The 11,907-nt window shown below is 40.4% G+C and overlaps 2 protein-coding genes across 2 annotated transcripts; both read right to left on the reverse strand.

Annotated features, from left to right (window-relative positions):
* Window positions 1-2,342: 2,342 nt before the first annotated feature.
* Window positions 2,343-3,757, reverse strand: LOC6537250. Its single transcript, XM_002097772.4, has one exon. It carries the CDS (start codon window positions 3,625-3,627, stop codon window positions 2,515-2,517), a length of 1,113 nt encoding a protein of 370 aa, XP_002097808.1. The 5' UTR covers window positions 3,628-3,757; the 3' UTR covers window positions 2,343-2,514.
* A 1,142-nt stretch (window positions 3,758-4,899) lies between these two features.
* On the reverse strand, window positions 4,900-10,307 carry LOC120321774. The gene is made up of 2 exons (XM_039375645.1): window positions 8,792-10,307; window positions 4,900-8,736 (listed from the first exon to the last, which is right to left on the reverse strand). The coding sequence occupies exons 1-2, from the start codon at window positions 9,998-10,000 to the stop codon at window positions 8,725-8,727; spliced, it is 1,221 nt and encodes a 406-aa protein (XP_039231579.1). The 5' UTR covers window positions 10,001-10,307; the 3' UTR covers window positions 4,900-8,724.
* Between the last annotated feature and the right edge of the window lie 1,600 nt (window positions 10,308-11,907).

Below are 11,907 nucleotides of genomic sequence, written 5' to 3' on the forward strand. Positions count from 1 at the left end.
CATAGTTAACCACATGAAGGAACCTGATATGAAAACCTTTCTATGTTCACTTGCGACTTTTCTGGAGACAACTTTGTGATAAGGGTTTAAAATAGGAGATGGGTAAATGTATCACATCCCACATCATATACAAGTGAAATTTGTGTACGTTTTCAAGTGAGACGAGGGATTCTAGACTATGTCCCTAGAATATTGTGTTCCATGCTGGACACCGGACCAAACTTCGTGACATTGAATTTAAGGCATGCTGACAGGTCTGACTTGTAGCCTTATAACGAAGAGTCTATGCTCATGTTCCTATCTCTAGAGAACTAGGCCGTGTATCTGGGCTCCTGTCAATTATGAGCGGAGGACGAAAAGACTACGCAGATGCCAGAAATTATTACATCAACTAATTGCAATTGGCAGTGAGTCGGTGTGGGCGTGGAAGTGGGGTTTTACCATCCTCATGGGTTCTTTTTCTCGGGGCGGAAAAAGTTGAGCGCAAATGAGGCAAAAACCGTGGCATACTTTTAGGCGCCCAGCCTCTCATCCGCGCGTGTTTGTGTTGGTTTGTTTGCAAACGCTTAAAGGCAAGGCAAACCGTGTCAATGACATCTGACACGTGACCCTTTTCCCTTTCCACACACGCACACACGAAGAGTCTCACGCACACACACTTGCGCAGGCAGCCATAAAGCAATAACCATAAACATTTTGTCAGGACATCCAGAAGTTGTCCCGCGCTGTTGTAGTGCAACTCAAGTTAAGTCAAGGAAGGTATTTCAGGCTGGGGCAAAAAGGAATTTAAGAATGCTAACAAAGTATGACAAATTAAGCAAAAAATTATAATTAATAAAAAAAGAAGTAAAAACCGTAGTTACATAAAATATGTATATTGAAAAGTTATCCATTTAAAAGCAATAGGCTCTTATTATTATTATTGACTGGCAGCAGCTATTTATATAATATACCAAAAATGTTTGCTTAAGTTGGTATAAATAGGTATCGATTTGTTGGCACCATTTCGCCTCTTTAACTTACCCTGTTAACCTTTTTCGGGGGTCGTTCCGACGTGATTAGATGCGATTGTGCGTGCAATTGAGCGAAATTGATGGCAATGCCGTTAAAAGGTATGGCTGGTCATGCCTTCGCCCAGGGCCACTCCCCCCGCCGCCCCTTGACCCCAGTGCGACCTCTGCTTTTCCGGTAAACGCTGCATTGGTTTCACTTACGACGTCACCATCATCGCTGCCACCGCCATCGCCATCGTCGTTCATAATTAATTTTCTAGTGAATTTACTTTCATGGCATTTTGGCTGACTGAGAGTGGAGCAGCGAAGGAAAAGCCCTACCGCTTTTTCGCCCGCTTTCCCAATTTCCCATCACTTTCCCCTCCCCCGCTGTGGGCACATGAAAGTTGTTACAGCTGCGGCGTTTATTTTAATTTGAAAACTATTTCCCCATGCCTTTCCACGCATCGCCTTCCTGCTTGACTTTTGTGGGATTTTTATAACATTATTTTCCGCAATATTGCGTATACGCAGCGTCCGCCGCTTTCGTTTTAATTTGTATATGGCGTGTGGCCAGCAACCGGCTACTGCCTCCACTCGGCGCTTGCCCCCGAATCGAAATCAGTTATAAATATTAGCACACAGCCCCCATAATGGCAGCATAATTGTGTGGCGTGCCTGGTTTTTTTGGCGAGGCCAACTTTTTGATAACCCGGCCAAATGAACGCTCACCTTGCAGTTTGCTGGTTTGTCGGTTTGCCGGTGGCCCGCAGGGTATGCAAATACGTATCGAAATACCCGGCGTAGTTAAGAGCGCAAATTATTTGCACGAAAATATTTTTGTGCCCTGAAGACTGGAGGCCGCCGGGTAACTTCCGGAAAAGTCGTCGTCCAACTTGCCACTTGGCGTGTGTGGCGCACATTTGGCTCCTCAGAGAGTCGTTGCCCCAGCCAAATTCCAACTGCCAGTGGTGCCGCGTTTTCCGGGATGCCCAGGAAATGAAGAACTGCCGAACTGCCTCACAGCGAGGGGAACCACGGAAACCAAACTGATAAAAACCATTGCTCCACTTAAGTCGACAAGTTATTTCAATTGACTTGCGCAAACCAAGTAGACAACCATTACGATCAACATTATATCTTTCATGGCTTGCTCAAAAAAATTCGCGAAAAAGTGGGATTTGCCGAAAAAAGCTGAATTGGTATCACTGTTGGGCATAATAAAAGGAAAATAATATTGAAAAGTAGCCCGCCCCACGAGAAGTGGGAGTGTCTGAAAGTGGAGGTATGGTTTCTGCGTTTCTGCAGACCGGCGATTACCTTTGATTGGTCACTTAAGCAGCGTTCGCGTTCCTGGATCGCTTTTTTTTATTGGCAAATGATTTATGGAAAGTTATGGAGTAGATACAAGGTCAGTCTGTAGTAAAACTTAAAATTTTCTAGTAATTCAACTGGGAATTTCGCGCAACACTCTTGAGTCAGAATTGTATGGTTTGCATTGAAGGCTTCCACGCGAGTTGACTTACTGTTCACTTTCAAGCTTTTTAAAAAGAGCTGCAGCAGACTTGAAATTTACTCTTCTAGAGCCTGTGTTCTCCTTATTCAATGAGTGAACCGGAACTCTGGCCACCGGTTGATCCGAATTAATAGGTAAGTGATCCGTTTGCAGGGCTATTTTGGCTTCGAAAAATTGTTTTGCACCACTAACACCCACTTTCGACACATCCACCGCCTTACTTCGGGCCAAACGCTGTCGTTCCCGATCCAAGAGATGCCACTTCCTCAATTCCAAGCGATTCAAAACAGTGCCGTAAATAAGAAGTGCATGGCAAAAGTTCAGGCGTTCCTCGTGATTTTCCACCACATGGGTCATTAGGTTTTTGGCTGCCAAATGGGTTTGTGGCATCTCGAGTTTTTCCAGGAATCTCTTCAGCTCGCCCAGACATATGTACCCATCCATATCTTCATCAGCCTGCATAAACGAGGAAAATGCGGTATCTATTTCGTTGTGATTGAACCAAGCCGAGAAGCGTTGGTAAACTTCGTCCAAGCTGAGTTCGCAATCACATTCGCTATCCTCGGAAGTGGCAGTCAGTTCTCTTTTCTCCATAACGATCCTGACGGTTGAGCCTTTTTTCTCAATATCTGGATATAAGGGAGTTCCTTGTAACTGATCTTTTTCTTTATCCAGATCCCGATTGAGAAAAAGATCGATTGTGGAAGCAATATCAATGCCACTATCCAAACTCAAGGTGGATGCGTCACGTATCTCCCTGCAAAGGATCGACTTTCGCATGTATCTGTACGAGCAACAGGATGTAAAGGATGATCCGGAACTGAGCTCCTCCTCCCCTTCTACAAAGGTGATCTCCTCAAGCGCCGCTTCATCCGACTCTTTGAACTGATTTGGTGTCTTATAGCCTGTGGTATCTTTCGCTTCCAAAATGTCCACCTTCTCTGAAACCTCGAAATCTTTCTCAGATACCCCTGCAATGTTCAACGTGCTGTCTATTTCATCGCAAACCATCAGCTTTTCCGGCTCGATTTTCGGATCGTTTCCGAGCGAACTCTGACTTTCGTTCGACGTTACTGCTGGGATTTCGAACTGGTCCCGGACGATGACTTCCTCTGACATAGTTGCAATGTAGTTAGTTTTTAAATTCAATGGCAGCACTCGGAATTTGTTTGACCTAAAGCTATACAAATATATAAAAAAGTACAATGTTTGATTCCTACGTTTTCTGAACCACTTTTAACATACTAAGTGACAGTTAAATCAACAAAGATGGATAAATATCTGTTCTTCGATTTATGTAATGCCATAAAAACGCCATATATTTTTCGCGAGTAGGTAAGTTTTCGTATTAGTAACCAGGACTGTTTGCTGAATTGATTGAATGGCAGCTTTCATATTCCCCACTTACAAGGTCCAATTTTTTACGGTCGGATTCCGTTTGCTCCCAGTCCACTTCAAATTAATGGCTTAGGTCGAACATTCGGCACGTCTTTTTGGTGCGGACCCTGTTAGCATGCCATGGCCATAAACAGTTAATTAAGCTTTTATTGGTTACTCTTTTTGGTTGGCGCACAGACGACGGTCTGACTGGCTGACTGGCTGACATTTCACGTTTTATTTGACAAACAAGCGGCCAAAAAGTGACGACCATAAACGGTGACCCAAGTCGCCTTGGTTGCGGCTATGTGGCTATGTCGCTATATAGCTTCTGATCCCCGTCCGACTTTCGCAGGAGCTATTTGCCGTGTTCTGGCCGCTCTGTTTTTTGCCTGGCTTATTTATTCACTCATTTCGTGTGCAAAAATATTTGGTGATAACGAGCTGGCAGCCCACGGCTACTTGTCATGTTTAAACCACATTTATTTGCCGCTGCCTTTGTCCCGGCGACAATAAAAAAGTGTACGTATTACGTATATATATTGGGGACTTTTTTGTTCTGCGGCTCTTGTATTTATTTGGTTTAATTTTTTTTTTTTTTCGTACTCAGCTACCCATACAAGAGAAACGAGCGGCAAGAAATGTCAGAAAAAAAGTTGCGGGTTTCAGCATTTAATTTACATAGCAAAGTTTTCCTTATTTCGAGAATTCTGATTATAAAATTGCCGGCGAAATGGGAACTTGCGAAACTGCCTGCAACTGGGTTAAGCCAAAACATCGACGGCCAGATAAAACGCCAAAAAAAGGAACACTTTGTCCTGCAAAACAGGGTCCTGCAAAAGGGCAGAAAGGCAGAAGGCTGCCAAAAGTTGTGTGACCCTTAATCGGTGCCCACAAAAGGCAAAAAAGACGGAATAATACGTACAAAATTAAATTAAATAAAATAAATAAAACTAAAATATATATAATAAATAATAGTTGTTTAGCCGCCGTTTACAGAAGTTAATATTCTAATACAATTTCACGTGACTCTTTTATTTTGATCTGTCCTTTAGCTTGGTTCAACAGCGACTGACTGCCGTGCTCTCTGCAGAGTGGCGAGTCGATTAGTCGATAAGTTTCTCGATAATATTGGTATGTTAAGGATGGGTGTATGAGTGTATAAGCTTATGACTAGATTGGCTATGTATAATTAGGTATGTATGACTAAGAGTAACGGAAGAGGGTAGAAGGAGCAGCCTACTACAACTCGGCCGTCCTGACAACTAGATCTCCCGATCGTAGGATTTTATAACAATTAACGTTTCTTAAAGCTAAGGGTCCTGTTTCTTATTTTATTCTTCTCAGTGGAGATACTTTTGAACGGTCTTAAACATTTTTTTGGTTTTCTTTTCTTCTTGTTTGTTTTCTTTGTTTTACAATTGCTTCTTAAATTATACATTCGATTTCGTACAGAGTTTCTTAAATTATACTTTCTATTTTGTACAGAGTTTCTCAAATTATACTTTCTATTTTGTAGACTCTTAATTTTTCTTTGCCAGTGTTTTATATTCTTTATGCTCCATACACCCCGGTAAGGATTGCGAGAAATTTGAAATCCATCAACATCTTCCAGAAGGAAGCGATCATTTTTGAGAACTTTGCTTATGACATAGGGTCCTTTATGCTTTGGGATTAACTTCTTAGCTATGCCTGTTGTTGAGTCAAAATTTTTAACCATGACGTAGTCGCCTTTTGTGAACACTCCTGATCGTTTTCGTTTTTTGTCAACATATTCTTTATTGTATGCTTGTGCTATTTTCTGACTTGCCTCGCCTTTATTTCTAATACTTTCTAAATCTCTTTCTTCAATCGTTTCTCCAATTTCCTCAATTTTTTCTTTTAACTCATCCATAATTTGTCCTTTTTGTTGTAACCCAAATAACATTATGCTAGGATACTGTTTAATGCTGCGGTGTTGTGTATTGTTCAGGGTATATTCGACCTTTTCTAAGACTAAGTCCCAGTGTAGACCTTGATCAGGTTCAATTAACTTGCTAATCATTGGACCAAGACTTCGGTTTATACGTTCAACTTGACCGTTGGCCTGTGGTGATCCTGTTGCAATTTTTATGTGTTTAACATTGCATTCTTTCAAAAACGAGTCAAAATCGCCAGACGTGAAACATGCTCCTCTATCTGATATGATACACTTAGGCCTACTGTATGCTCTGAAGTAGTCGTTTAACGATTGTATGACTTCTTTTGTGTTCGTAGTTTTTGTTGCGTATAGTCTGACAAACTTTGTGAATGCATCTACTATCACTAGAATATGTTTCTTCGGTCTAGCCAAGTCTACTGGACCATAATGGTCAATATGGATTATTTCAAAAGGTTTGTTTCCCTTAGGTATGTTGTGTAGAAATCCTTCTGTTTTTCCTGTTTTGGGACTGAATGAAATACATTTTAAACAGTTGCTGATATGTGTGCTACACTTCTGTTTTAAATTTGGAAACCAATAGTTCTTCATTATAGCTTCTATCATTTTGTCTCTTCCTACGTGTCCAAGTTCGTTGTGATATTTGTATAACACTTGTTCTTCCATTTCTATCGGAACGTAGAACAGCAATCTATTTTCATTTGTCTTTTTGTAAACTATACCATTTCTCATCTCATACAATTTATTTTCTGTGTTTTCTAACAATTGCCTGATTTCTTTTAATTTTGTATCTTTCCCTTGACATATAACTAGATTATCTTCGAAACTGTTTGTTTGTATTACCATAATATTTGTACACCTACTCAGTGCGTCAACATGTTGCATGCGGCTACCTGCCCTATGCACAATTTCAAAATCATAACCTTGGAATTCTAAAGCCCACCTGGCTATCCTAGGGTTTAGCTCTTTTTTGCTTAGGGTCAAAATTAATGAGTTGCAGTCGGTGACTATTTTAAATGTCCTCCAATGAAGATAAACTCTAAATCTACGTAACGAATAAACAATGGCTAAAGTTTCTAACTCGAAACTGTGGTATTTTGATTCAATATCTGTTGTCCGTTTTGAAAAGAATGAAACTGGGTGCCATTTCTGGTCCTCCTTCTTTTGCATAAGTACAGCACCGAATCCAGAAGAACTTGCATCACAATGCAATTCTGTTTCGTGTTTGTGGTTGTATATAGCTAAGACCGGTGATTGTATTAATTTATCTTTTAACATATTAAAACAAGACATTTCTTCACTACCAAATTTGAACGGTTTATCTTTTTTTAGAATGTCATGCAATGGTTTAGCTAGTCTAGAAAAATCTTTTATGAACCGTCGAAAATATGAGCATAATCCCAAAAAACTTTGTACTGTATGAACATTGTTAGGTATTGGGAAATTTTTTATTGCCTCGATTCCTTTGTCATTGGGCATTATGCCGTCTTTATTTATTATGAACCCAAGATATTTTATACTCGATTGCATAAACTCACATTTGTCTATTCTTAATTCAAGTTTATTTTCAACTAATCTTTTAAAAATTTCTTTCAACGTTTCTAAGTGTTCGTTTATATTTTCGGTTGCCAATAGAATGTCGTCCATATATATTACTACTTTGTTTTCTCTAATCATATCAGCAAAAATTTTGTTAACAAATCTTTGGAACACAGACGGGGCGTTTTTGAGGCCAAATGGCATTCGCAGCCACTCGTATTGGCCTAATGGTGTAACGAAAGAGGTGTATTTTATTGATTCTTTTTTAACATGCACGTGGAAAAAACCGTTTTTAAGATCGAGTTTGGTGAAAACAGTTTTCTCATTCATTCTATCTAACAAGTCATCTATAAGAGGTAGAGGATAGTTGTCTTTCATTGTCATTTTGTTAAGTTTTCTAAAGTCGACGCACATACGTAAGTCTCCAGTTTTCTTTTTCACTAAAACAATAGGCGATGCATATTCCGAGTCGCTTGGTCGTATAAATCCGTTTTCCAAATATTCGTCTAATAGTTTTTGTAACTTGTCTTTTTCTGTGTATGAAAGCCTCCTAGGAGAACAGCTAAACGGTTTCGGGTTTTTCAAACACAATTGTATTTCACTTCTAACTGTCGGTTCATTTGGCCTTTTTGCATTTATATAAAAATTTCTAAACAACCTATCGAATTCTAGTTGTAACCTATTGCTAACATTTTCTCCTATTTTGTATTCTAACTCACTTTCAGTTACATGACATATTCTTAGTACTTCCTTATCAAAGTTGTGATTTAATTGTTCGTAAACGTTTTTATCTTTTGGCAATTTAAAACTAACGATTTCTTTTGAAGTGTTAACAATTTCATCTTCTGATAATTTTGATTTACTGACATTCTTTTGTTGATTATCTATTTCATCTCTTAACGATATTGGACCAGTTTCTTTATGCTGTTGATTAACGATTTTATTTTCTAACGATTTCGGACTAATAATTGCATTTTTAGACGATTTTGGACTAACAATTTCATTTTCTAACGATTGTGAACTAACAATTTCATTTTCTAACGATTGTGAACTAACAATTTCATTTTCAGTAAACATTGATCTTTTGTTTATTTCCATGGGTTTTCTCAACGCAATCATTCCCAAGGTGTAGGGGTCTAAATTTAAATTGCATGCAGTTAAAAAATCTCTGCCGAGAATAACATTATACCTCATAGACTGGTCGCAAACAATGATTAAACGAAAATATATTTTTATTGATCCTTTCAATACATAACATGTGGTTTGTCCATGTGTTTTGAGAATACAGTTGTTTAAACCAAAATAGCAAGTATTAACTAGGGCTAACTTCATTGTCTCGTTAATAAGTGACTTTTTAATGATAGATATAGGACTGCCAGAGTCTATGAGGCATTCTGAAATTATAGGCTTATAAGCATTTTCAAAAAAATTAATTTTAAACCATCTTACATAATTATTAGTTGAAACGCTCTTCCTTGTGGGACATTGTGCCACCAGGTGTCCAAGTTGTCCACAGGAGTAGCACGAACCTGGTTCACGTTTGGGCTTCTTGCAGATGTCAGCTTTGTGTCCTCTTGAATTACAGTTTGCGCATCGTATGGCATCTTTGTAGTCGGTTGGCTGTACAGGTGGCTCCCTCCGAGCTGGCAAACGGATGTTCGAAAATGCGCGTAGCATCTCCGACGGAGTAGAGAAGCATTGAATCCGTGCTTGGGTACGGAAATTTTGCAGCGGTATGCCCTCTATCATCTGGTCCAGTAGTTCGTCGTCGTCGATGTTTATCCCGTTTGAGAGAGCCATCTTCTCGTCGTAATAACTGCAGAAATTCTCCTCGGTTTTCCACTTGCGACTCTCGAATTTTCGCCGGATCTCAGCCTTGGATGATTGCTCGCCAAAAGTCAATGACAGTTGATCAAGCAAATTGTCAATTGGTTCGATCAATCGAGCAGGGTGCGCATGTAACCAGACTTGCGCGTTTCCTTTAAGTTTAGTGATGAGTAAGATGCGTAAATGGTTGTCATCGATGTTGAAAGTGCGTGCGATATTTTTGACCACTGTTATCCAGGCACGCGCGCAAGTTTTCCCATCGTAATCGGTTATCGTCTCTTTGGCGAGAGCGAGAGCATCAACTGGAAAACGCTGGCTCTCCGCTCTCTCGTTGGATCGCTGCGGCGAGTGAAATGTTGTGTTCTCTTTTGTGGCGCCAGCCTGCGTAAACTGCGCCGTCTGGATAACGGAACTAACTGTAGCCTTGCTTTGCTCTGGTTGTTGTTGTTCTTGGAACTGCGAGCTCGATCGTGTTCCGTTAAGCATTGCCTTCGCTTCTGCTAGCTCTGCGCGTAGTTGCTGTAGCTCGAACATGTTTGTCTCCCTCTCACTGCCAGTTTCGGTTGATTCTTTTCTGTTCATTGCATTCACACTTACGTGATCGGTGTTAATTTCACAATTCTGAAAATCCAGTGAAGAAAAAATGTCGTTTCCTGGTGGAGCGTTTTTCTGGGGGTGCTCCGGTGGACAATCGCCCCGAACTGCCGTTGGGATGTCTTGCAGCCTCGCGATTAATTCGGTTTTTGTGCCCTCCGTATTTTGGCCCAGAATACGTAGCCAATCTTTTAGGGTTGTCAGCGAAAAGTCGTTCAGGATGATTTTATCGTCCATTTTGGATTATTAATCCCACTTCTGAGATTTTAGCCGCCGTTTACAGAAGTTAATATTCTAATACAATTTCACGTGACTCTTTTATTTTGATCTGTCCTTTAGCTTGGTTCAACAGCGACTGACTGCCGTGCTCTCTGCAGAGTGGCGAGTCGATTAGTCGATAAGTTTCTCGATAATATTGGTATGTTAAGGATGGGTGTATGAGTGTATAAGCTTATGACTAGATTGGCTATGTATAATTAGGTATGTATGACTAAGAGTAACGGAAGAGGGTAGAAGGAGCAGCCTACTACAGTTGCCCTTTTTTATTTAAAGTGATACACATTTTCTATTCCTTCTGGAGAGATTTCCTTTTGGGGAATGCTATGCACCTGAAAAAGTCTGCTTTCGGGCAGGAGAAACTTTTGGCTTGGCCCAAAAGTGTCAAAACAACTGGCTCGGAAGCTGGAACGCCCAAAGAAAGTGTAAGTTGTTGATTTCTTGAGCCAGTGCAAGCCCTCATTGGAAGTGGGAACACCCACACAGGCAACTCTGCCATTTGGCCAATGGCCAAGAGTCGCTTTTTGCCAGTGGGCTTCGACTTTCGGGCAGTTCATGAAAAACTGCAAGTGAAAATGAAATGCAGGCTGGCGCATAAATTACAGCCCAGCATCCGTGTAATATTTGCTGAAAACAAATAAAAACGGGCTGCCTACCGGTCGATCATAATTAATGATTGGCCCTCCACTTTTCTCGCACTTCGACTGGCAACCATAATAAATCTCAATATAACTCAAGTGACTGTAACAGTCTCAACTTTGGCATTTGATGGAAGGGTTGGTCCTTAACCATTTTTATACCCGTTACTCGTAGAGTAAAAGGGTATACTAGATTCGTTGAAAAGTATGTAACAGGCAGAAGGAAGCGTTTCCGACCATATAAAGTATATATATTCTTGATCAGGATCAATAGCCGAGTCGATTTGGCCATGTCCGTCTGTCCGTCCGTCTGTCCGTCTGTCCGTATGAACGTCGAGATCTCAGGAACTACAAAAGCTAGAAAGTTGAGACTAAGCACACAGACTCCAGGGACATAGACGCAGCGCAAGTTTGTCGATTCAGGTTGCCACGCCCACTCTAACGCCCACAAACCGCCCAAAACTGCCACGCCCACATTTTTGGAAAATGTTTTAATATTTTTTCATTTTTGTATTGGTCTTGTAAATTTCTATCGATTTGCAAAAAAACTTTTTGCCACGCCCACTCTAACGCCCACAAACCGCCCAAAACTGCCACGCCCACATTTTTGGAAAATGTTTTAATATTTTTTCATTTTTGTATTGGTCTTGTAAATTTCTATCGATTTGCAAAAAAACTTTTTGCCACGCCCACTCTAACGCCCACAAACCGCCCAAAGCTGTCACGCCCACACTTTTGAAAAATGTTTTGATATTTTTTCATTTTTGTATTGGTCTTGTAAACTTCTATCGATTTGCCAAAAAACTTTCTGCCACGCCCACTATAACGCCTACAAACCGGCAAAAACTGTGTTTAAGATTCTCCTTCTCCCTTCCACTAACTGAGTAACGGGTATCAGATAGTCGGGGAACTCGACTATAGCGTTCTCTCTTGTTTTTTTTGGGCTTCTGCAGCAACCGTTTGTCAAAAAGGCCAGCTTTAAGACCGAAACACTAAAAAACTGTATTCAAGTAAAAGACAAACACATATATATATATATATATATATACTGGTTTCCCTTTCTGGATTCTGGAGAGCCAAATTGATTGCTTGAAAAATTTCAGCCTCATTCCGGGCCATCTTTGGTCGTTCGGAGCCCTTGCCTTTTTTCGCCCATTTATTTTTTTGGTCTTTCGGGATTTCACTTAATTGAAACCTTAAATGTTTTTACATTGCGTTTGCCTACAGCGT

The sequence above is a fragment of the Drosophila yakuba genome, chromosome 3R (genome assembly GCF_016746365.2).
Source record: "Drosophila yakuba strain Tai18E2 chromosome 3R, Prin_Dyak_Tai18E2_2.1, whole genome shotgun sequence".
Lineage (NCBI taxonomy): Eukaryota > Metazoa > Arthropoda > Insecta > Diptera > Drosophilidae > Drosophila > Drosophila yakuba.